At 30.3% G+C, this 27645-nt stretch overlaps 1 protein-coding gene across 1 annotated transcript in view; it reads left to right on the top strand.

The window, feature by feature from the left end:
• The window catches only part of DNAH7 (dynein axonemal heavy chain 7), a 284922-nt gene that overhangs the window by 194705 nt on the left and 62572 nt on the right, over positions 1-27645 (top strand). Inside the window, exons 45-50 of the mRNA XM_051985973.1 lie at positions 906-1091; positions 15605-15768; positions 19411-19565; positions 22028-22218; positions 26391-26524; positions 27376-27645. The exon at positions 27376-27645 is cut by the window's right edge and continues 66 nt beyond it. Of these exons, the coding sequence (XP_051841933.1) occupies positions 906-1091; positions 15605-15768; positions 19411-19565; positions 22028-22218; positions 26391-26524; positions 27376-27645 (1100 nt within the window). The remainder of the gene's footprint in view (positions 1-905; positions 1092-15604; positions 15769-19410; positions 19566-22027; positions 22219-26390; positions 26525-27375) is intronic.

Consider the following 27645-nt stretch of genomic DNA (forward strand, 5'->3'; position numbering starts at 1 on the left):
TAGTTTTCAATTGTATAATCATTGCATAATGGCCCAAATGTATGCCACGTGTCCCTTCTTTCTCTACTTCCTCACCCATATTGGTTTGCATAGAACCTAACTATGGCCTACATTCAGAACTTGGGAAGGGAACATTGACTATTTAGGCCTGTATGGTGGTCTATATGTTCATTCTTGTGGCCAAATTATGAATTTGGGGGAAATCATTCACCTTTTGAATATATACAATATCTTGACATGTAGTATGCTTTTTCTTATTGACTAAAGTGAAAATATGTTTTGCTAATCATAAATACCTAAACAAGTTAACCAAATTCACTACTTCCAAAAGTATTATTTTAAAATGAATAAAAGGTTTAAGGAGGTTAATGCTAATACTATTATACAAAATTTTATATATACTTAAATAAAAACTCATTAGATTGTAGCTTACTGACTAGCTTTCTTTTTCTGATCTGATGGGTATATGGAAATTATGTTTATTGATTACTGTAATATTCTTAGAAGCTTTTGAAAATTTGAAAATATTTATATAAAATCAGTACCTGTGTATAACTTAATTGATATTTCATTTATTTTGAGTTATTGATCACTTCCTTCAGCATTGATATTTTTCATATGCAGTAATGTCATATATTTGTATATGTGTTATGGGCTTATCTCTGTTTACATTTACATGGTATCACAGTTTAATACAAATATCTCTCAAGTCCCTCCTAGGTCTAAAGATTTTGTCATTCTATGATTTAAAAACATATTGTCAAATAGTTTTTCTCCTGTTCAGAAAAGCCAAATTATTATGTGAATATTTTAGCATGAATAATTTAACATGTGAATACAAACTTTTGCCAATTTCAACTCAGTCTATTTCTGGACACTAAGAAGAGATTACTTTATTTTTTAAGGTTGACTTATGCAGCAAAAAACTAGAGCGAGCTGAGCAACTGATTGGAGGCCTTGGAGGGGAGAAAACTCGATGGAGTTTAAGTGCTTTGGACTTGGGGCATTTGTATATTAATTTAACTGGCAATATGCTCATTTCATCAGGAATTGTAGCTTACCTGGGAGCCTTTACATCAAGTTATCGACAGGTAACTGTAGTATAGATATTTGAAAATATAAGCAGTTTTCAAGGAAAATTGTCAATTTATAAAATTGTTATTTATATTGGTGTTTTATTTAATAATAAATACGTGCTAACAGCATTCTCTATACCCCCAGTAATCCAATATATAATTATGTACCAATAAATTTGTCACAAGTTTGCCAATACATGGAATGTTTGAACTTTGAGGTTAAAAGGAAATATAAGACATAGATGTTTCCTTTTCTTTTTACAAAATGCAGAACTCTTCCCATGGTCCATTCTTTTTAGTAGTAAATAAAGAGTTGTCAGGTCAAGACCAAGCATATGCTGCTCACATGAAGTTTTCTTTGTTTCACATTTTACACAGCATTTAAAGAACATTTTTTTTCTCTGCCATTTAGGGGTGGGGCAAGAGGGTGGAGACTGGGGAGTGGAAAGGTGTTACACAGATGTAAAATGTAGCAAAATGTAGAGAGACCTAGAGGGAGGCTTCCAGAACATTGAGCAATTCCTCTGTAAAGGATATATGATAGAAAATGCACAAGATTCTCAGGATAAGAACATATGGAATGGCTTAAAATCATTATTATAATTTTCTGTGTAAATCAATGCAGGACAATCCTAGTAAATGACTATATTCTTAAATCCAGAAGAGATGAAGTGATAATAGTAATAGAGGAGTTACTTTTCTGAAGAAGAAAACTGTTAAACCTAAAGAATTTGAAAAATCTATACTTAAAAAAAATTATAGAATTGCTACTGAATAATGAAAGAATGGCAAAAATCATTCTAATCTCTCAAATTATTTTGAAGAGGATATAGACATACTTAGGATGGAATTTCTAAAAGCCCTTTTGAGTTTGATGGTGGAAATCCAAATAACAGAGCAGAACAAACAAAATAATTTTAAAATATTATCTTCTTTAACCATGATGAATAAGTTCATGTTCCTATATTTGACAGTATAAAAAATTTCAGAATCTCCTTATCATGATATATGTTATAGCCTTTGTCAGTATTAAAGACCTGTGAAAAGACATTGAAAGATTGAATCAAAATTCAGCTGGTACATACAAAAACCTTAACCATATTACTCAATTGAAGACAATCAAAAAAGCAAAATGTATAATGAAATCCAGAAAACGAAAGTATATCTGAAATCCTTGATAACTCTTAATCAACAATTGAAAATAAAAGTCTAAAGATTAAGGCAATATAAGGCATAAAAGAAACTCAACGATAAAAGTAAACAATTCAATATCAATAAAAAATACTACAAAAAACTTGAGAAACAAAAGAACTAGAAGAGAGGTCTTGAAAAGGGAAGAATGTAGAATATTTCAGGTGATTTAAATTGTTGAAAGAAATTCAGCATAACAAAAAATGTAAGTTGGAGCAAAGGAAAATGAGCTTTGTATATGATCAATGAAATGACAGTAACTCAAGGAAGAGGTATGAACCTCTGCTTTCTCTGGAAAAAAATATAGAAGCAGTGGATCTGATAAATATTGTTTCAAACACTTCACAGTGGTGTGTGAATTATTAGTGAAGCATTTTACCAAGATTCTTCTTGGATGCAAACCTTATCTCAAATTTCTTAACAAAAGACATCACATTTATGAGGTGGTGTTTTTAAAAAAGAATTTTTTTTTTAAAGATGAGAACTGTAGTGAATCCTTCAAAGACTGATCATATAAAGTGCATGTTTATGCACTTATGTAAAGTAATACTTATGTTGCTCAAATATATATAAATACTTTTAAAAAATTGGCTGAAAAGCAAAAATGGTGTGCCAAAATTTCTCCAGAGATTTGAAGAGCAATTTAACTTTCTGTAGTTATTACTGAACAAGTCATGGTCTTAATGTTAACCAAAAAGTAAAGGGATGTAACACTTATGCTTTCTTTATTGATTATGTCAAAGCTTTTGACTCAGTTCTGCATTCTAGGCTTTATCACATATTGCAAATAATAAAATGAATCTAAACATTAAAGAATGGTAGAATATTTGATGTCTGCGTGAAAAACTGTTTCCTGTTTAAACACACACTCTGAGCTCATTGAGGTCAAGAACAGTTAGTATAAAACAATACATTTTCTAGGAAAACAATTTAAGTCTACCATGATTCTGCTATCCTTCAAGCCATTGTCATCACTCCTAAAAAGAATAGAATATGGCTTTTGGTACAATAGAAAGTTATGACATGAATCACATTATAATATCAAGCTATATACCTCCATAGAAAAACTCATTAATACCTCTTTGAATTTGTGGGAATTTTATTCATGAATGCTTGGAAACTGAAAGCTTTAAGCTTGGATCCAGAGATCAAACTGAACTATTGGATGAAGGTGATACTTATGAATAGTCAAGTCAAGAAAAAAATCAAACATTTTTCTGTCAAGGAGAAAAATCATCTAGCATAACATTTTGTGTTTTTAAAAAACCCAAAGTCAATATATAATGGGAAGAATTCATTTTGATCATTAATACTTATATAATTCCACTATCAATATATATTTTGGCATCAATTTATACAATGGTATCTAAACATAATCCATACAGTATTAATTAAACATAAGGATTATTACCCCAAATCAACTAAAGAAAAACTAATGCTTTCTCATCAAAAGGAAGAGGACTTGAAAACGAAAATTAATAAATATCCTCAGTGCACATGATCAGCAGGCTAAAAGTAGAAATACTTTTGAAAAAAATACCTCATTTCATTTAGTACTAGTGAAGGATAAACTCAGAATTACTCCATTAAACTTGTTGAATATAACTAAAAAAAATGTTTTTGAATAGAACCCAGGGAGCATTTAAGATCCAATATTTCATGGGAAGAAATTTCCTTATTTATAATGTAGTATATAAGTCAGTTAAAGACTTTATCTATAGTTAAAAGCCAAAACAGGGAGAAAAATAAATTAGTACATTTTTGACAGATACTTATAAAGTACATGTTGCATACTCATCAATTCAAACACTGTCAACAAAAAAATGTTCAACAACTGTGTAAGTCATGCAGATTTTTTTGGAAACACAAATTTTTGATAGAAATTCAGGAGAAGGTCACTGCCCTATAAATTATAGGAAGGTTATATTTAAGAAGCCCAAACTTATTGATTGATGCAGATTATGTGATGAAATAAAGGAAACTATATTACATATTATTATAAGTTTAAAAATGTAGCCTTTCCTAAATTCCTAGAAAGAAATGTTAAGTAGCTATAATTATATTCAAGAAACTTGTTATTCTCATTACATAAACCAATTCCTTCCCAATACAACAAATAGATATAAACTTCAAAATATCCTTGAGAAATTCAATAAACTGTTCTAGCATCAAAGTGTCCCTCTAGAGAGATCTAACATCCACAATCATCAATTCATATTACTTAAATGTAAAAAATAAGTAATATTTTTCATGGCAATTATGCCAAATAATTTAAAATCATGCAGAATGTAAAGTTTTTTTTAAATAGAGAAATGATGAGAGAAATTAAAACTATGTAAATAGGATAAAATACATATCACACCATCTTCCTGTTTTGCTTATGTAATTAATTCCAAGATACTTTCAGTCAGTCTACAAATTAGATTACTGTATGTTATTTATTACTCATATGCAAAAAAAGCATTCAGTTATCCACCTATTCAAGATTATATAGAATATTAAATATGAAAGATTAATAGCAGGATAGTGATTTAAGATTAAAGCAATTCACTTAACTTGCATTTGTTTCCTCAGTTGTAAAATGGATTTTAGGGTTATTTTGAGGATCAAATAAGATAATGATTGTAAAGCATGCAGCACAGAGCCTGACACACTCTAAGCACCATATAAATAATAGCTGTTATTATAATGGAGGGAAGTCTGGCTTCTTAGCTAGTACAACCTGGGTTCAAATTCCAAAGGTTCAGGTTGTACATCACCTGCCCATCTGCTTTGGTAGAAGGAGTTTCTTCACTAAGAGTTATTTTTGTATTTGAAATCACAACTCAGGTTTAAATAAATCAGTGAATGAATGAATAGGTAAATGTATAGACAGTAGTAGAAGCTCATCCTGTACCAAGAAAAGGAATATCTTCATTGATGACATCAGATCCACTGAAGTATTGAAGATATAAAATAGCAGCATTACTTTATTTTTCTCTTCCTCAGCTTCCAAAGTAACCTAAAATAAATTATCTTTATAAATTGTTAAACCATCTGCTGATTTTCCCTTTATAATCCTAGAAAACATGTTTTTATATTAAAAAGTTCTGCCTACCAAATCACAAATGTCACAATCTGGTAGTCCTTAGGATACTATATGTAGGTGTTGACTTTAAAAGCCTAGTAATTTTAGCTGAAAAATAACTATTCTGATATTTTAATATAGAAAAAAATCCCTATAACAAGTGCTCTGTACTCATCCTTTTGACTTGTACACAACTTAAATTACTGAGCTTAATTCTGTAGTAAAGTAAGTCTTCAGCATATCAGGCACTTTGGGTTAAGCACAAACATTTTTAAATCATGAGAAAAATGTTTTCTATAATTTTCTCTTCAAAGTCTTGATTATTTAGTGTGGCATAATAACTTTCAAAGATTATGCTAGCAGAACACATACACTAGCAAGTTCCACCATGCTGGAAAGGAATGAACCTGAAAACAGTGAGTTTTGTTTCTGAGGACCAGCTTAGCTAAATATAGAGAAGCTCATCACTAGTAAACTGGCCACTTGATGATGAAATCTTGGGCTAATTCTAAATAGGTGATCTTTGCAAAGTGACCAATATCAACTGGAGAAACTGAATTGGATTATTTCTTGGTATTTTCACTGTAATTGAAAATATAAGATAAAAGTATATTGCATCTAAATAGGAGGATGGTTCTCAAGTTCCCTTTTAAGGACAAATAAAGGAGATGACAGAGTTGGTTTTCATGGTGTAGCCAAAGGAAACAATACCATTTAACAGGATAATTTTTTCATATTGTTTTGCAATGTTCATGGTAAGTATTTTTTAAAAGTCTGCCTTGAAAATAGTTTCTGCTTATTCATCAATCATCTCTTGCTTAGGATAAAGAGAGAGAGAAATTGTAAAAAAAAAAAAAAAGAAAGAAAGAAAGTAAGAAAGAAAGAAAGAAAAAAGAAAGAAAAAAGAAAAGAAAAGAAAGAAAAGATAAAATCTAATTTCAGCATTCACTAACTTCAGTGTAAAGGTTGGAACAATAATATTGGAAAACATGGATCAAAAATAAGGAATGAGTCAAAAGACTGTGCCACTTAACTCCAATTTACTTTCTAGTCAGGACATCATGCCATAATGTCACTGGTTCTCTTCAAAAATGAATGAGCAACAATACAAAGTTCTCACACCTCCACATCAAAAATTCTTTCTTAAAAGAAAAAATAAGGGAAATTTGACATTATGTTCAATAATATCAAATAACATCACAGAAAAAAGGAAAATTGATTATATCTTAACATTTAGAAAATAACTTATTACTGATGTATGGGAGTCATTCCTGAACTCAATGTCTCTGTACAAATAGACTATTAACTTGTTAGAACAAAGGTCAAAATTAATACAAAGCTAAAAGAAACAATAAGAATATAAAAAAAAGATATGATAATCAGTTAAAACAACTCCAACCTGATCTATTTGAACAAGTTATTGATAAAAATCTGATAACAATTTCATGCAGAAGTTCAGCCAATGTAAATTGATTGCCATGGTAAGAGCAAAAGTATAATGTTCTCTTCTTTAAAATATAATGTTCTCTGAGAGCAGGTTTCTTGGGGAGCTTCTGAGGGCAGCCTTAGTTTCAGTTCAGTTCAATAGTCATCCCGAATGCAGCGAGGAGTTAAAGTCCAGTCCTTTATTGTCTCTTCCAAAATAGCCCAGTTAGCTTTCTTAGAGGCCTATCTCCTTGGTTCCAATAGCTCCTGTTGCTAGTCCTTTGCCTCTTCCAGCTTCTTGCCGCTCTTCTTCTGAATGTCTCCAGCCAACATAAAGGTCGAAGTTGGAATGAATCTGACTCTGCCTCCGAGAGTGGGCTTCTGCAAATGTAATGTTCTCTAAAATATAATGTTTTCTCTGGGAACAGATTTCTTAGGGAGCTTCTGGAAGCAGCCTTCCTTTCAGTTCTGAGTAATAATCCCAAAGGAGCCAGCTATTAAAGTCCAAATCCTTTAGCCTTCCAGATCTTGCTTTCAGTGTTCTTCACAGGACAGCCTTCCACCACTTCTCTGTCTTCCTTCATTCTGCCCAAGTGAATCCTGGCTTCTCAATCTCCCAAAGTGCTCCTTGGCCTGAGAGCTTCTTGCTTATATGCTGCACACTGAGTGTACTCCAATCATTACATCATTAGGAAAACATTATTTGTTGTAGGATTAAATCAGTGCTAAATTAGATTTGACCATTGTCTCCTCAGTTCCACTGAACTGAGGACCTTGTAAGAATTCTAACACAAAAGAACTTAAAAAGTGTGTCAAGAGACATTTGACTTTACTTGCCAGTGAGTAAAATATGGTAACCAAGCACAAAACTGGTTTAGAATATAAACTCATTGCTAGAATCTTACAGACGAGTAGTGAAGATTATAAGTTGTATCATGTCTTAACACAGAAGAGAAGCAGATAGTAAAACCTAAATTTAAAGAAAGTTTATTGAGAGACCACATTAAGCAAAGTCATCCTAATGGCATTTAAGGATGAAACCAGAAGGACTAAAAGCATTAAAGTTGGAAGAGATGGTCAAATTCTTAATAACAACCCCTTTTTACCACCAAGGATGGTAGAATCATCACCCTTAGATCCTAATATCATAGTGCTTACAGATGAGGTAGGAAAAGCAATAAAGAGATTTAGAAAAACAGTTGGATTGGGACCAAGTTTTAAAAATGTAAAGAGCAGATCCATGCTGGAGACCAATTATGAGGACCCCTGAAGGACCAGTTTACAAGGTATGTGAGGGAAGAGAAGATACAAAAGGCTTGGAAAATATTTCAGATCTTATTAATTTTTTTTAAAAAAGGTAACCAAGAGCACATCAGCAGTTACTGATGTATGTTGATGCTTTTCTTTATGTATAAAAACATTATTTTAATTTAAATGTGTAAGGAGATCATCTTTGATGAATGTATTAATAGGAAGTGGACAGGCTTTCCAAACATGTATTCCTTCATCTTTACTCTCATATAACTGACTGAAAGATATAGAGTCTCTAAAGAAATAAAATCAGATATGGCTTTGAGTGCAATGGAAAGGCACATGATAATTCTGAGCAAGCTGTAACACAAGTAAGGGATTATAAAAAGAACCACAATAAAAGATAGCATCAAAGGACATGTATGTTTTGGGGAAAAGCTCATATGACAAAAACTATTAGAGAGCTCCTGTGCTCCACTGGCATTGTCATCATGTCAAGAGAAAAGAAAGGCCCTCAGCATGTTGATTAAACCCCTGTGGTGGACTGGGACATGAACGTGAGTCATGCAGGATGAACAGCCATAGTTGGGTTATGATTTACATTGTTGCAGAGGACATTCACATCAATAAGACTCCAGATCTATTCATTCCACTATATTGTCCTAGTGATCATGTATTCATTCTTTGAATAGGTCTATGTAACTGCAAAAATATCTACTTTACATTCAAAATGCAACTTATTAATTGGTCTGGCTTTCCTAATTGGATGCAATAAAAGTACTATACATACCGTGCATTCTTTAGCTCTCTAAATCATTGACAAGTACCCCCCAGTCTTGATAGAATCCTGACAGCTCCTTTGTAGTACTATAGAGCCTTAAAGTCTAAAAAATAATAGGGTATGTCTCTGCCAATTGCTTGACTAAATAAATGGATTTTCACATTAAAAAAAAAAAACACACACACACACCACAAAACAAATGCCAAAATTTCTTGCTGTTCACTCCCCATTCTTTTTTTTTTTTTTAACTGTTCATACATCAATCATTTTCCAAGCCTCAGTTCCCATTCTGGTTCATTTCTTTTATACTATTACTGAGGTAGCCTATCATAATGAAGAGACAACACTGGAGTCAGAAAGCCCTGAGAAATCTGATTCCTACTGGACCTCCGACCCCGGAAAGTCATTTAACTTCTCAGTGCCCCAGGTGCTTTGTAAGATGCAAGGGACAATCTGCCTACTCTTCATTGGTAAAGAAAGTTTTCTCATTAGGAATTTCTTGCAGCACTAAAGAAGTTATAAGGGGAAATTTTATCTCTAGATGCTTATTTGCATAAAATAGAGAAGAGAAGATCAATTAATTGGGCTTGCAACTAAAAAAAAAGCTAGAAAAAAGAACAAATTAAAGCCCCCCAATTAAATACCAAATTTGAAATTCTGCAAATAAAAAGAGAGATTAATAAAATTTAAAGTAAGAAAACTATTGAATAATAAATAAAACTAAGAGTTGATTTAAGGAAAAAATCAACAAACCAGATAAACCTTTAGTTAATTGATTAGAAAAAAGAAAGAAGAAAATACAATTTTTAGTTTCAAAAATGAAAAAGGAGAACTTTCCACCAATAAAAAGAAAATTAGAACAATAATTAGGAATTATTTTGCCCAACTATATGTCAATAAATTTGATCATCTTAAGTCAAATAGAGGAATACCTATAAAAAATATAGATTACCCAGATTAACAGAAGAGGAAATAATACTTAGTCTCATTTTAGAAAAAGAAATAGAATAAACTATTAATCATCTACCTAAGAAATCTCCAGGGCCAGATGGATTTATATGTGAATTCTTCCAAACATTTAAAAAACAATTAATTCCAATACTATACAAACAATTTGAAAAAAATAGGAGTCTTACCACATTCCTTTTATGACACAGGTATGGTGCTGATACCTAAACCAATAGAGTGAAAACTGAGAAAGAAAATTATAAACCAATTTCACTAATGAATAATGATGCAAAAATCTTAAAAAAGATATTAGCATAGAGATTATAGAAAGTCATCTCCAGGATAATACTCCATGACCAAGAGGAATTTATACCAGGAATGCATTATTAGCACTATTAATTGTATTATACTATGTACTATTAGCATAATTGACTATATCAATAACCAAACTAACAAAAAAACCATATAATTATTTCAATAGATGCAGAAAAAGCATTTAGTAAAATCCAACATCCATTCCTATTAAGAACACTAGAGAGTATATGAACAAATGGAGTTTTCTTAAAATGATTAGTAGCATCTATTTAAAACCATCATCAAGCATCATATGTAATGGGGACAAAGTAGAATCATTGCCAATAAGATTAGGGGATTGTCTAAAACAAGATTGTCCACTATCACCATTACTATTCATTATTTTATTAGAAATGTTAGCTTTGGCAATAAGGAAAGGAAAAAAGAAAGGAATTAGAGTAGGTAATGAGGAAATCAAATTATTACTCTTTGCAGATAATATGATAGTATACTTAGAGAATCAATTAAAAAACTACTAGAAACAATACACAACTTTAGCAAAGTTGCAGAATACAAAATAAATCCACATAAATCATAAGCATTTTTATATATTACCAATAAAGTCCAATAGCAAGAAATACAAAGAGAATTCCATTTAAAATAACTGTCAATAATATAAAATATTTGGGAGTCTATCTGCCAAGGCAAAATCAGGAATTATATAAACACAACTACAAAATACTTTGCACACAAATAAAGTCAGATCTAATCAATTGGAAAAATATCAAGTACTCATAGGTAGGCCAAGTGAATATAATAAAAATGACAATACTACCTAAATTAATCTATTCATTGCCTATCAATATCATATCAATCATATCAATCAATTTTCCCAAGAAATCATTTTATAAATCTAGGAAAAATAATAACAAAATTCATTTGGAAGAACAAAAGGTCAAGAATTTCAAAGGAATTAATAAAAATGCAAATGAAGGTGGCCTACATGTGCCAGACCTAAAACTATATTATAAAATAGCAGTCAAATAAACCATTTGGTACTTGCTAAGAAATAAAATAGTTAATCAGTGGAATAGGTTAGGTTCACAGGACAAAATAGTCAATGACTATAGTAATTTAGTGATTATAAGAACTCACTATTTGACAAAAACTGCTGGGAAAATTGGAAACTAGTATGACAGAAACTAGGCATTGGCCCATACCTAATACTGTATACCTAGATAAGGTCAAAATAGGTTCATGATCTAAACATAAAAAGTGATATTATAAGCAAATTAGAGAAGAACAAAGGATAGTTTACCTCTCAGATCTGTGAAGAAAAAAAGGAATTTGTGGCCAAAAAAGAACTGGAATTTATTATAGAACACAAAATAGATAACTTTGATTATTAAGTTTAAAAGTTTTTGTACAAACAAAACTAATGCAGACAAGATTAGAAGGGAAGCAATAAACTGGGAAAACATTTTTACATTCAAGGGTTCTGATAAAGGCCTCATTTTAAAAATATATAGAGAACTGACTCAGATTTATAAGAATTTAAACCTTTCTCCAATTCATAAATGGTCAAAGTATTTGGACAGACAATTTTCAGATGAATAAATTGAAACCATTTCTAGTCATATTATAAAGTACTCTAAATCACTATTGATCAGAGAAATGCAAATTAAGACAACTCTGAGATACCACTACACACTTCTCAGATTGGCTAAGGTGACAGGAAAAGATAATGACAAATGTTAGAGGGGACACTAATACAATGTTGATGGAGTTGTGAACTAATCCAATCATTATGGAGAGCAATTTGGAACTATGCCTAAAGGGCTATTAAAATGTGCATCCCCTTTGATCCGGCAGTATTTCTACGGGGCTTATACCCCAAAGAGAACTTAAAGGAGGGAAAGGGACCCACATGTGCAAAAATGTTTGTGGCAGCCCTTTTTGTAGTGGCAAGAAAATGGAAACTGAGTGGATGCCCATCAATTGGAGAATGGCTGAATAAATTATGGTACATGAATGTTATGAAATATTATTGTTTTATAAGAAACGATTAAAAGAAACTGATTTCAGAGAGTCCTGGAGAGACTTAAATGAACTGATGCTAAGTGAAGGGAGCAGAACCAGAAGATTATTGTACACGGCAACAGCAAGATTATACAATGATCAATTCTGATGGAAATGGTTCTTTCCAACAATGAGATGATTGAGGCCAATTCCAATGATCTTATGATGAAGAGAGCCATCTATACCCAGAGAGAGAACTGTGGGAATTGAGTATGGATCACAACAAAGCATTTTCACTCCTTTTGTTGTTGTTTGCTTGCATTTTATTTTCTTTCTCATTTTTTTCCTTTTTGATCTGATTTTTCTTGTGCAGCAAGGAAATTGTATAAATATGTATGCATATATTAGATTTAACATGTATTTTTACCATGTTTAACATATATTAGATTATTTGCTATCTAGAGGAGGCAGTGGGGAAAGGAAGGTAGGAATTGGAATACAAGATTTTACAAAGGTCAATGTGGAAAATTTATCCATGCAGATGTTTTGAAAATAAAAAAGTTTTAATTAAAAAATTGTTATTAAAAATAAAATAAGTATTGATAATTTGTTTAAAAAAGCAATTTCTTGCAGCAATGAAATTGTCAGAATGGAACAAGAGAAAAAAAATAGATACTATCAAATAATCTCCCTCTTTTATTTATCATCAGAATCTTTGAATCAGGAATTTCATTTTTGAGATTTTTTTTTTTATTTCTTTTAAGCTGAAATGATTAATTAGCAGGTTTACTTTACCTGATCTCTCAGCCAAGGTAGTGATCATACATTTTTATCTCTCCATTTTCTGAGACTACAAAGCATAAATTAATAGATAAGTGTGGTTCTCAACTAACCCTCAGTAATTGATGTAATTGATGATGTTAAGCATCATCCCACAGAAAGTGTACACAGTGCACTAGGAATGCTGCATGTTGGTTGCACTGAGATTTCTGGTCAGATCTCAGTATTTCTAGCATGTTAATTAACTTGTGACTAAAAACTCAAACTGTGAGTCTTCTTGGAGGGTGGTAAAATATAATTTGAGACTTTTTGATAACTTTCAAGTTGAGCATGTGTTGAAATAGTTTAATTTTAAAGACTCTATCTTGGGTCATAATGGATCCTAATAAGGGATTCATAGCCATAGAAATACTTCCTCCAAAATACTTGAATAGCTATAGAAACTTTTGGACTCCTAATAGGTAACTGTGTAATATCAGTCATTATTGTATTTTTGATATTATTTTCTTCCAGAGATTAAAAAAATGCATATAAAAATTTCAAAAACTTGCTATTGCTTACACTCTCCAAACATGTAGCATGTGTTGATAATGGTTTTATCTGGACCTATAATAATAATAATATCTGGATCTATAAATAATGCAGAAATTGTTCCTTTCTAGCTCTAAGATTCTCTGGTCATAAAATAATAGGGCTTGACCGGTACTTGTTCTTTATTGATGCCATATATAAGATCCATTATTGATCAGTATAGCATTTCATCATCCAATTTTCTTTCTTAAGTCTCTTGGAAATCTTTTAGTCATTTGTTCTTGCTACCAGTCATGCAACCACAATGCAACACATAATTAAAACAAATCATCAATCAATAAACACTTGTTCTGTGCCTTATTATATTCCAGGCATTGTGTCAAGCTAGTAATATATAAACACATAAAAATTAGTGCCTGCCCTCAAGAAGCATATATTCTAATGAAGCATTCTTTCTAACATATACAAATATACAAAATATGCATAAATGAGACAGAATGTAAGCCACTAAGAGCTGAAGAGACTAGGAAAAGCCCCTGTAGAAGAAGGTGACTCTTGAGTTGACTCCTTCATCTTTCTCTGGTACTCATTACATTTCAGTATTATTATGTACATGTTACTCACAAAGTCTTTTCCATCTTTGACCTTAAATACTGTTCAGAAATCGGAGATTCAGAAAGGTTCTAGCTACACAGCTAGCAAGAGACAGGATTTAAACTCTTTTTCTTTCCTGAATATAAGTCCAGAATTCAAAAATTATGATGATGTGATGGTTGAAATAATTTTTAAAAAAACATTACTTGAAGGAAAGATTTTTTTAACTTTATTCAATAATATTGTATATACTATGCTGACTCTTCTAGCAAGAAGGGGAATGGAAAGGGCTCGTGGAGAAAGAAGGATGTGAGATTTAATACTTTCAGGGGTATTCCTGACCCCAAAGGGCAAAAGCAGGAGTTGTAATAGAGGTAGAAATTGCAAAAAGACAAAGTTAGACTTCCCTTATGGCAGATATTCTTAACTCTTTTTGTATCCTTAACTGTCTGTTAAAGCCAATTATATTTAAATTCAGTTATTAGATATTATTTTTTTAAGTTAATAATAACTAGCATTCATAAAGTAGATTAAGATTTTACAAAGAACTTTACAAAGATCACATTTGATCTCCACAACCAGCATAGGAGGTAGGTGCTATTATTATTATTATTTTATAGATGAAGAAACAGAGATGGAAAGCAGTTAATTGGCTTGCTCAAGGACACAGAGCTATTAAGTCTCTTGAGTCAGATTTGAATTTAGGTCTTTTATATCTTTTATATCCAGTACTTTACCCTACCAAACCACCCAGCATATAAATATTCATAAACCACTTGCTCTAAAAGAGAAGCTTCTTAAAAATAAGAGCTGCCAAAAAAAAATAGAATAGGATACCTAGGTACCCAATAGATAGAGCATCATGCCTGGAGTGAGAAAGACTTTCTGAGTTCAAATCAATCCGCAGACACTTCCTAGCTGCATGAAACTAAACAAGTCACTTAACCCAGTTTGCCTCAGTTTCCTCATCTATAAAATGAGTCAAAGAAGGAAATGGCAAATCACTTTAGTATCTTTGTTAAGAAAATCCAAAATGAGGTCACAAAGTGTCAGACATGATTGAAATGACTAAACAAAAACAATAAAATGAAATAGTATGCTTCAGGAGGCATTAAGCTTCCTCTTCAGAAATCTTAAAGCTGAGGAAAAACTATGATAGACGAGAAAAGCCAGATATGTTTCACTAATTTGTGGCTAAAAAAAAAAAAAACTTTTTTTTGTAATTGTTTCCTCTTTCAGTGACAAAGTTGAAAAAATAATTAGTACTTATATTACAATTACATTTCTTACGTTCTGAAAAACATTATACATAAGGAAATATATTTATAATTTGAATAATAATTTGAAGTGATAAGGGTTTTAGAATAATGGTTGATAATTATTTTTACTCAGTATACACAAAGTTCTACTAACTGTCATATTAAGTAGCTTTGGCTTCATATAAGTCCTTCAGTCCTAAAAAGGAATAAAATATATTTCTGTTTTTATGCCTTCATTATAATGAAAACTAAAACATTATATTTGAAAATATAAGAAAATTCTAATTTTTGAGCTGTTTAATGCAAAAAAAATCTGTTGTCAAATAAAAACTATAAATTTTCTAATATCCAATTTTTTTTTTTTTGCCCTTTGTTTTGTTCTTAAAAGAACCAAACTGATGAATGGACATTTTCATGCAGAGAAAGAGGCATTCCTTGCTCAGATGATTATTCTCTTACAAGCTCTTTAGGAGAACCTGTGAAAATCCGCGCTTGGAACATTGCTGGTTTGCCATCAGATTCTTTTTCAGTCGATAATGGGATCATCATTATGTAAGGAAAATGTTTTCTTCTCAAGTTGACTAATATAGCTGCTTAGTTTTTGATTTGTACATCCAATAATATCTTGTCATTGTACCTTAGCATGGTATGATTTTACACAAATTTTCTAGGTCCAAGTCAGCAGAGCATAAATTCTGGCAAGCCCCATTAGATTGAAAGCCCTATTTTTGCCATTTGAGAATCAGAATGCTTTATCTAGACAGAACAGCTAGATGAGCTAGCTAGTAGAGCTAGTAGAGAGAATTCCAGGTCTGTAGTTAGGGAGACTCATCTTTATGAGTTCAAAGCCAGTCTCAAATACTAACTAGTTGTGTGGCTCTGGGCAAATCACTTAACCCTATTTGTCTCAATTCCTCATCTGTAAAATGAGCTGGAGAAGAAAATGGCAAAATGGCATCTCTACCAAGAAAACCCCAAATGAGTCACAGAGTTGGGCACAACTGAAAAACAATTGAACAACAAAGCTTAGTAGAGAGGCTTATCACTAGCATAGTAATCGCCATGAGGGCTGTTGTTAATATTTCTGAAAAACTCATGAAAATCATATATTTTAACTATAGATTGTGCATTAAGTTTGGCTGTGTTGACATGCTTGAGGAAAATTCCCAGGGAAAGGGAAGAACCAAAAGGAATATCCCCTCCAACATGTGCTATCCTAACAAATCTACTCTATTCAGTCTTTATTTAGACAACTGTTTGTAGTATAAAATAAAATAACATCTTTTGAAACATTTAATAAATATATTTTAATGGATGCACATTTACTTTGCTTGACTTAATTATGAGTAACAATATTCATAGTGAAAACACTGTGAGTTTTTCTTTCCATTTTTTCAGCTTTAAGTGTATATTACCCAAGAATTAAAATTTAAAGGCGATGTTCTTGATTTTTCATTATCTGAATTTTAAGTTTTTGATTAAAAAAATTCATTCTAATTAACACAAATTTCTCAACAATAGTCTGATGCCATTATTATAAGTTCAAGAAAGCATTTTCAAATCTTATTTAAACTTCTTAAGTTGTAATGAATATTTGGACAACTAATTCTATTCATTCAGTTTTGGGGATGAACTCCTTCTGTGGTGAATTTGTGGGAGGATGTGGACTAGAGTAATACACAGTAAGGAAACAAAATAAGTTGGAATCTGTAGTGTTGGAGGGAACAGTCACATTGATGAAACTATAGATTCAACAGAATACTGATACATTAATCACTTTCTATAATAAAAATCAGTAATATAATTTCAACTACTCATATGAATTGTCAGCAAAATAAGTCCACCAAATTATATACTTGGAATAAAATTCAAATTAAACTTTGTAGATTTGGTCATTGAAATGATTAGCTGTTTTAGTATGATAGACATGGAGACAGAAATAGCAAACCACTCCAGTGCCTTTACCAAGAAAACCCTAAATGAAGAATTGGACACTACTAAAATGACTGAACAAAAAAAAAAAAAAGAAATAATTTCTGCTTAGAATATTTAGTGAAAAGTATGTAATGTTTAGTGAAATATTTAGTATTTAGTGAAAAGATTTGATTTATTTATTCTGTATGGTCAACTGAAAAAAATATTTAAAATTTTTGGCATGTACTCTAAAATATGTAAAAATCAGCTTAAAATCTATATATCATAAAAATTTAAGATCATCACATTAGTTCACACATTTGAATGAGATGATGCAACAAACAGTATCTCATACTTAGAATAATAATGAAATTTAATTGAATTTATTTTGACCAATAGATCAAATGCAAGGAACTGAATGGCTCATATAATTTTATAAGACAAAAATACAAATTACAATTAAAACTACAAATTCCCATTAAAAAAAAAAAAGACTCAGTTAGCCAGTGTCTTACTAAGTGGAAAAGAAAGAAACAATTTAGGTAGGCAGTCATGGATTTGGGATTTCTTTAGAAGATGAATATATCAAATAACAAGTATCAATGTTTGGTTAAAGGTATTCGTGGGAGTCTAATAGTTACTGCTCAGTCACACATGGTAAAGACACTAATATAAAAATATTGAAATCTATTTTTAAAAAAACATTGCTTAAGGATCATTAGTTATTTTTCTCTAGTGTCTCATAGAAAAGAATTAAGTACTAAGAGATAAAGTAATGAAAGCTGAACTCACAAGATAAAAAGAAGCAACATACAAGGTTAAAAAAAAGTCATGGAATATTATCAGACAACTGAAATATTAGGAATTCTCATTCAGTGTCTTTATCTCCTACTCACAAGATGAGATAGTGTGGATGCTTTGTTGTCTGCAATGAAATCAAAGGAAGAATTTACATTGATGAGATTATAGATCCATTAATACATCAGCATCTATTAGTGAAATGAAATATTGTAGGATTATTTTTTTGGTCCATATCTGTGATCTCATCAATTCAAGGAGTACCTTGCAAAGAAACTTCCTACCAATGAAGATCATTAACTGCTGTACAACTCGGTAGTCTTTGAGAGGGACCTGCTACACTGAGGAGTTAAATGACTTGCCCATATGCACAATCAATGTACACAAAAGGTGCAGCGTGAACTCATATTGTCTTAATTACTACCTCAGACTTATGACACATTTAATTGATTTTTTAAAAAAAAATGTATCACAAAAACAATAAGTGTGACTATGAGAAAGTATGGAAAGTAAAATAAGCAAAAAGTGAATTATATACATGTTAACTTACAAGGATATATGAAAAAGCTGAAAGTAATAAAATTTCAGGCACAGTCAAAAAGGAATATGATATGGAAGAATCATTTGTTATCTATTGTCTGGTGATTTCACTTTAATTCATTAAGTTTTGTTCCTTCAAAAAAATTTTGCTGTATTTGTTGTTAATTATTACATTTATAATGAAAACTTTAAAATTTGTAAAAAGAAAAAAAAGGAAGAAAATTTGAGATAGAGGAATGGGCTATTTTGGTGATAAGATGAAAAATCAATTTTGAATACCCTGAGTATTTTGAATTTAGATGACTCAAAATTACTTTTCTGGCTTTTGTTTTCCTATAATTTGTGGTGATAGCTATTCCAAAGATATCATTAATTGACACTGATGTGACCAGCAAGAATAGCAAATAATTTTAAAAGTGTAGTTTAAAATTTATAGAATTTTCAGTTTCAAACAGAAAAAACAATCTATATTTGACCAGATTTTTTTTTTTTACTGTTTTCCTTTTAGTTAAATAATTTCAATAAAACAGTGGTGGTCTAAGAACATAATTTTCTTTGGGAATTGAAAAAATAAACAATGAGAAAATAGAAACATTTACTTGATAAGTGACATAATTAATATTCATATACAATGTTATAAACTTTCCTGTGAAATGAAGAAACAAAGAACTAAATACAAATTAAATTTGAATTTTAAAATAATGAATATTTTCAGATTTTGACCCAATTAATATGAGAAAATGAGATATAATTTTGTCATCCAATTTAACTTACTCTATTTTTTTCTCAATTAGGACATTAAAACCATAATTCTTAAAGTTATATCTTATCTTTCTTAGATACTCTAATATACATTGTGATGAAATTAGATTAAGTTGCTAAATGAAATACAGGCAATTTCATTTTTGGACCATTTTCTTTTTTTTTTTTTTTCCCTTCTAGGAATGCAAGAAGATGGCCTCTAATGATAGATCCTCAGGGTCAAGCTAATAAATGGGTAAAGAATATGGAAAAAGCCAATAGCCTTCACATAATCAAACTAAGTGATGCAGACTATGTAAGGACCCTGGAAAATTGCATTCAGTTTGGAACACCTAGTAAGTAACTAAGTAACAAAACTGTATATTACCAAAATGCCTAGAGAGGGCACAATTAACTCAAAAATTGTTTAAGATGCAAAAAAGGACAAACATCAACTTCATACAAAAATAGTGATTTTATTCTTCCATTCATTATTTGATAATCAAATTAAACTTGGATAATTGTAATCACAGCAGGTTAGGAAATTTTCCATGCCTAAAAATTTGTTTGCAATGATTTCTCTAATTTAGCTATTTTAATTGTTGCCTGAAGTTGGACACACTTTAATTTTCATTATGATTCTGATTTTCTTTTTAGAAGTCTATAAGCTATATACCAAAACTTGCTTACAAGACCATCTATTCTATTGCAAATTTTCCCCCCTTTATCTATATATGATATGAGTATTAAGGACTTTATGACATCTGTGACATTGTGTCATTGTTCCTTTCTCATAACAAAGGCATCAAAAATCTCATAATTACTTTTCAGGAAAAATCTCATGTGAGCTTTAAATATATCAGCTTCAATTTAATTGTCAGATTAAATATTTTATTGTTTCAGTAATCATATTTTAAATTTAAGCTACCCTAAAAGACTTGGAAATTTTATTTTCTATTTGAGATAGTATTGCATAACAAAAGTATTGTAAATAGTTTCATAATTTTATATCAATTTTTATAATAAAAATATATTTAAAAATACTAAGCTATGGGAAATAACCAGAAATGAATATATATATATATATAGATAGATACACATATACATATATATACACATATGTTAACATACACAAAACTATATTAATTCATTCAACAAATAATAAAATTGTGTAAGTATATACATTTTTTATAGACAGTATGTTATAAGTGCTTAGATGGCCAGCTTACGAGTGTTAATAATTTGAGTTCAAGGCCTGTCTCTAATAGATAGAGGTCATGTGACTCTGGGCAAGTCACTTAAATTCTCATTATCCCAAACTACTCTCTCAAGACCATAAGTTGCACAGCAGTTGGCCAGTCTCTATTAAAGGAAAGGGATTTCTCACTTGGAGTAACCCATACCAATTAAATCACAGGTGTAGTCCAAAAGAAAATTTGCAATAGGGTGTTTATACATTCAACAATCATTTTCTGAGCAAGGCAATACCAAAGTGCTGCTTTATGCCCTTAAGAAGTTGACAATTCAATGGAATTGGTGAATAAATATGTTTGAACATAAGAAAATACTATGTAAAATGAGATGATGCTAATGTAACATACTATGGAAGTTTAAAAGAGAAATCAGAGGTAATTTCTTACCTATTAATATTAAAATCAGAATTTTAGATCTTATCAAATTACTCAGTTCAAATTGATCAAATTGTTCAATTCTCTCATTTTCAAGATGAAGAAGTCAATGAAAAACATTCAATCAACAAGCATTCATTAAGTGCCTCCTATGTGCCAAACTCTATGTCAGGTCCTGGGGATGCAAAGAGAGAGGGAATGAGAGACAGTGATTTGCCTAAGGTTAGATTAAAGATTTGTCTGAGGCTAAAAGCTGTGGCCTTGTTCTCCTGGCTGCTAATCTAGAGTTCTTTCCATTATCCCAGGTCTCTCATCTGACTAAAAAGGTAAGTTTTTAAACATGGTTAATAATTGTTATTTTTTTTAATTCATCAAAGAGAAGGGACAAATATCTTAAATCCATTTTTAGTTTTATAAAGAGTGAAACAGATGGCGGCTGGTACAGCTATTTTTGCATTTAACCTTCAAGCAAATGAATCTCACTGTTACAGTTTTTAAAAAGCAGATGCAATTGAGTCCTCTTCCATCTGAGCACCTGTCTTTAAATATTGGAAAATTCTAGAAGGCTATAATGCTAGTAAAAGCACATATATTTTAGCTCATTTAAAAAGAGGAAATGAACATAGAAAGTGAATAATACATATAATATTGACAAATGACTGTCAACTTGCGTTCAAAATCTCTTACATTTTTATAGTTTTGAATCCTGGCTACAGAATAATATATTATATCATACTTAATATTAAGAAAGAACAAGGAGCTAATTACCTAGCATTTTATATACGTATTTCTGTCATTAGGATTAACAATAAGTTTAGTTTGAGATTATCAGTCTTGCTTAAAACTATTAATGGCTTTCAGTATATAAAAATTTGTTTTGCTTTTTTTTTCCAGTTTAAAACTGAGAAAATTTCTAGGGGAAGAAACATTGGAAAACTTCATTTAATACTTACACATAAAACTACCATTCTCTAGTATGTTCTCAATATCCCTATATACATAGACAACTTTCCTTGTGTAAAGGGTTAATAATTTTTGATCATCTTTTACAGAAAGTTCCTCATAAAGTCAACAAAGCAAAGAATTTTGGATGGTTGATCTTGTTGTAATGTTATCTTTTGTCTGTATAAATGCAATGAGTACAACCAGTAATTTAAATAACATGAAATCCTATTATGAATTTGTTCAAGTATTGCTGGAAAATGTCGGGGAAGAACTGGATCCTATCCTAGAGCCTCTTCTATTAAAGCAAACATTTAAACAAAGTGGGAGTATATGTATCCGACTTGGTGACTCTACAATTGAATATGCACCTGACTTCCGCTTTTATATCACAACTAAGCTTAGAAATCCACATTATCTTCCTGAAACATCTGTTAAGGTTAGTACTTCAAAATAAATGTTTGTAATCTGTTTTTACAGCTAACCATTTTTTCCTTTCTAGTAGCATTTTTTTCATTTTCAACAATTCCTGAAAATATTATGATTTGTAAATGTTGCTTTTGACAGTGCTTAAGTAAAGCATATTTCCTACATATTCTTTGAAAGCTAATCTGTATCATCGAATGATAATATACTAACTGCATTCTTTCTTGCACATTAAGATTTTGCATCTTTTGTTTCTCAACATAAGATGCTTCTGTTTTATTCTTCACTATTTGAAAGAGATTTTTTCCCCCAGTGATACTTTGAAGATACTAAAAGGTTCTTTAAGTGATAAAGGATACTTTTGAACATCAGAGACTAAAAAACATTAGACCTTAATCAGATATCCATGACTCATACTGAAACCAGGAAATAACAAAATGGATCACGAATTTGATGACTAACATGAAGAAAGCATTAAGACAGTGGCAATGTTTCAGAACTAGGGGGAGGAAAAGATGGCTTTAGCTAAATAAAGGGAGTTTTTGTAAATGGTGGTTGTAAGATCTTCTCTGGATATAGTGAAGGTAAGATGAATAACCCCCTAAAAATATAGACCTCCAGAGGCAGAGGAAAAAATTAGATTAATTTCTGAAGTCATGATTCCAGGAGATAATGGAAATATTTCTAATGATGACAATAAAATAAAGCTATGGGGAAAAGACAAAGTTTTTTTCCCATTATGAAATATGAGACTTAACAAGATCATGCTTAGTAATATAAAGCTGAAAATCATCTATGTTCATGTAATTCTAAATGTTGTAATATTTGAAATTGCTACATTTTAATTTAGGAAATAGGGAATATTTTCTAAAAATAAAAGAAGCAAATAATTTAGGTTAGCAGTCATCACCAATGATTTTTAATTGTGTGCAAAGATGAGACTAATATGTATCTTTAAATACTTGAAAATGGAATTGTGTTCTAAAATATGAACACTCCTAAATATATGAAAAGTCTGATAAATTTAATTTGGTGAGAATTTTTTTGGGAAAAAATTAATTTTTAATCACATCTTTAGTTTGTTATGAATGAAGCATTCAATAAGTATTGGATTAGTGACTACTGTATACATGGTATTGTGCTAGGTACTATCTAGAAAGTTGGATTTAAACTTTTGGTTTTAAGGAGTTCATAGCCTAGTATGGGTAGAATTTAACAGATAAGAGATTGATGACACCACACAATTTTTATTTTTTATTTATATTTTATCAATTAAATTAAGAAATATATTAACTTAGAAATGTGACTTGCAAGTGAAACAAAATGAAATATAAAACATTAAATTTAAAATCCCAAGCAAACTATAATGAATTACCAAAATTTCTAGAAATAAAGAACATAAGAAAAAATTAAATATGAAATAAAACATGCAGAAAATGAAAAATCTTAAGTTCATCACTAACATATTGTAATATTACAAGACTCCAGAGAAGAAAATAATCTATGAGTCACTATTGAAATCCTCAAGATCCCTAGAGTATTTTATTGCTTCATTATTTTTAATTGCTTGGATTGATTAAGTAGGGATTTAAAAAACATTGTGAGGCACTTACTTGCTTTCATTTACAAATTAGGATCCTTTCTTAAAATTCTATACAAAGAATTGTATACTTCCTTTGAAAAGGCACCAAAGGGGTGATAGACATTATGCTGAAATGTATTCATTTAGATCTAAATAAAATACATTGATGAAATTATATATTTTTTTCATTCTAAACATATATGAAACAAAAGATTAATTTTTTAAAACTTTGCTTTAAAATGTTCAACATAAAAAGAATATGAAGTAAATTCTTTCTTTCATTTGTATGAAATTATAGAATGCTTATAAAACATGCATTTTTGCTAGCAGTATATGTTTCTTAATAATGTAACCTACCTTCTACTCTATTCTTTATACCAACTATAATATTCTCAAATCTTTCAACATATTGCTCCCATGTCTGAATGCTGATGTACAAAACAAAATTATTGTTATCAATATAAAGGCAAAATTTTAAGAATTTTTTAATTATATAATTTAAAGTTTAGATTATACATTTTCTTAAAGCCATTTGTTTTTTAATTCCTTTATTCTTTTATTACCTACCATTGTCTTGTTGGCTCTCTATATTGCCATTTTAAACTTAATTTAAAAATTTTCATGGGGATTCTAGAATTTTACTCATATAGATACTTAAATAATTTTCACCACAATTCTTAATTCTTAATTTATATGTTAAAGGTATTAGTGTTTGGGTCTGATTATCCATTTGTCATCTTAAAATATATAACTTACTCACCCCTTGTTCAACGATTGTTGTTATGTTTGTTTAGTTAAAACAGTGCTATTTCTTTCATTTTGGCTTTAATTAGAATTTTGTCTTTTCACTTCCCATCTCATTCATTTATTCAATTCCTGTGATAAGCATTTATTACTATGTGCAAGGCACATGTACTGGGCCCTGAGAAGATAAAACCAAAGCTAAATGGCACTTGACTTCAAGGAGTTTATATTCTAACTGGGATTAGGTGTATGGGGGAAGTACTATGTACACAGCTAAACAAATTTTTTGAAATATGTACAAAGTAAATGGTTGTTCCTTTCCCTAGCTAGACTTCATCTACCTACTTACATTTATTCTAGTGAAACTCTTCCTCAAATACTCCTAACTCAATTGATGAACATTCCAGAATATTCCCTTTCCCACTCCCTTATGCTCATTTTTGAGAACAATAGTAGTAAGCTATGCTTCCATATTTTAAATCAGATCACTCAAGAGTTATGTTTTGATTTTACCTGTGGAAAAAGTCTTTCTTTCTAATTAATTTGGAAAACCAAATGGACTCCACAAATGTACTAAAAAAAATTGATATATAAAATTATTGAAATCTGTTTCTACCAGAAATTAGGAAATTGGTAATAATACTTATATGTTGTCCAAAAAAATAGCAAAAATGTATAATTTTTTTTAAAACAAATGCCTCTGAAAAGGCATTCAGTGCCCCAATATTAAACTGTTTTTTTAAAACTTCATATTTGTGAGTAAAAAACATGTCAAAAAAACACATTTCTGCTATTTTGTAGTAATTATTGAGAGATGAGTTTTTTGTATCTTTTAATAAAAGTGAGAAATTGGCCTTTGAACCAATATTGAGAAGGCCACAGCAATATAGATATTTTGCATTAATGGGTCCCAGAGATAATTGTGAGCAGAATAATTGTAGAAGCAATTTGAAGGAGAAATGACTGGCCTAGATATTCCCAAGGAGAACATTGTTTGTGAAGGCCTTTATGTGTTTAACTATGGATCACAGTACAAGTCCAAGAATTAGAAAATACTTGTCTTAAACCTTATTTCTGAAGGGGACCAATGCTCCAATGTAAATTTTGCACCTATAGAAAAATGAAGGAAACACATACATTGCACTGGTTCCTGATGGCCATCACCTTGGGGAAAAATCAACAGCCATAAGAAATCTTTAGAAATAAGAGAATAAAGATTTATGAGTAGGAAATTTGAATAACACAGAATGAGAATGTCATTACTAAAGTAGATAATGTGACAGTAGTAATGAATAGAATGAAAAAAAGCAAAACTAAACCACTAGATACTGAGAAACTTTATCAAACAATACTGGAAAAATGTAGATTTCTTAGTTCATTTCTTTATCAACAAGTCTGTCACTATAATTCAGGAGAGTTTATATAATAAAAATACTTTAAAAAAAACTAACATAAGTGCTCTATTTTTTTTCCTCTTATCACTGTTAATAACTTTAAAATGAAAATTAGCTAATATATTCAATTATGAGGAATTTTCTCAATCTAATTATTTTGCATCTATCATTGAAAGATTTGCCAGCAATGAATAATTTTTAACAAGCACCTTCACACTGTCTTATTTGGGAATAAGATTACAAGTTTTTACAATGCAATCGTGTCTCCTAAAATCTGTAATTACAGTTCTTCTAAATAATGTTATATTCCCATCCTTACATAAATTTCTAGACTAAATAAAATGTGCTGTGGGGAAGATCTTAAAAGTGTTTAATGCAGGGACTTGGTCAATAGATAATGTAGGGGATTTTAAATTGTAAATAACGTTAATGATTGTGTTTTTGTTTAAAACTTTCACTTAATAGGTCACTTTACTGAACTTTATGATAACTCCTGAAGGAATGCAAGATCAGCTTCTTGGAATTGTAGTTGCACGTGAGAGACCAGATCTTGAAGAAGAAAAGCAAGCCTTGATATTACAAGGCGCTGAAAACAAAAGGTTTCACATTTTGTTAACTATGAGATTTGTTTATCTTTTAATGTAAAGAGTTAAAGTTTTTAAAGCACACATTAAAGATAAGATCTTTTTAAATGTATGGGAAATTGTAACAGGAAATAATTTATTAGAGTATTCTGATTTTTAAATAATCATCTAAAAATGTATTGTAAAAGAGTTTCATGTGTCAATACTTTTATCTGAATGATTGGAAACATTTGCTCAAATTTCGAGACAAGCACATTTTCAGATATATAAACAATCTAGTTAGTATAAAAGTTTAATTATTCATCACACAATTTTTGTTTTTCACAATTTAGTTTTTATTCATCTAAAATTATTTAATTTTACTGTTATATAAGAAATTAATATTTTAATTCAAACTACTTTGCCCCCAAACAGCTATGCCAGATTTTAGAGTATACAAATATGCATTAGACCATCAAGTAAAATGTAAGAGAAGCAAATGAAGCAACATGATTGATTTACTTTGCGAGCAAGTCCTTTAACTTGTTGAGCTTTATTTTCTTCATCAGTTAGATAGTGCTAATAAAATTTCTTCCTGACTAACTCACAGTAATGATGAGAGGAAAATACTTTTTATAAACTTTAAAGTAATATATAAATATGAGCTGCTATTATTATCATTATCACTTCAGCTATTATTTAAATGATCTATCTATATGGAGTAGAGTGGCTTCTTATTGTCATATTTTTCAACATAAGTGGATATCAGAATGTAATATCAATCTTTATGTGACAAATTACATCCTTTGTTACAAAAGAATTATAGTTTTAAGCACATACACATGTAAACTACTTTTTTTCAATGAAACCCCTGTATTTTATTTTAGGCAGTTAAAGGAAATAGAAGACAAGATTTTAGAAGTTCTTTCATCTTCAGAAGGCAATATATTAGAAGACGAAACTGCTATTAAGATATTATCTTCCTCCAAGGCTTTAGCTAATGAGATTTCTGAGAAACAGGCAATAGCTGAAGACACAGAGAAAAAGATTGATGACACCCGGTTGGAATACCATCCCATCGCTGTTCATTCGTCAATCCTGTTTTTCTCAATAGCAGATTTAGCTAATATTGAACCTATGTACCAGTACTCACTCAT

The sequence above is a fragment of the Antechinus flavipes genome, chromosome 3 (genome assembly GCF_016432865.1).
Source record: "Antechinus flavipes isolate AdamAnt ecotype Samford, QLD, Australia chromosome 3, AdamAnt_v2, whole genome shotgun sequence".
Taxonomy (NCBI): domain Eukaryota; kingdom Metazoa; phylum Chordata; class Mammalia; order Dasyuromorphia; family Dasyuridae; genus Antechinus; species Antechinus flavipes.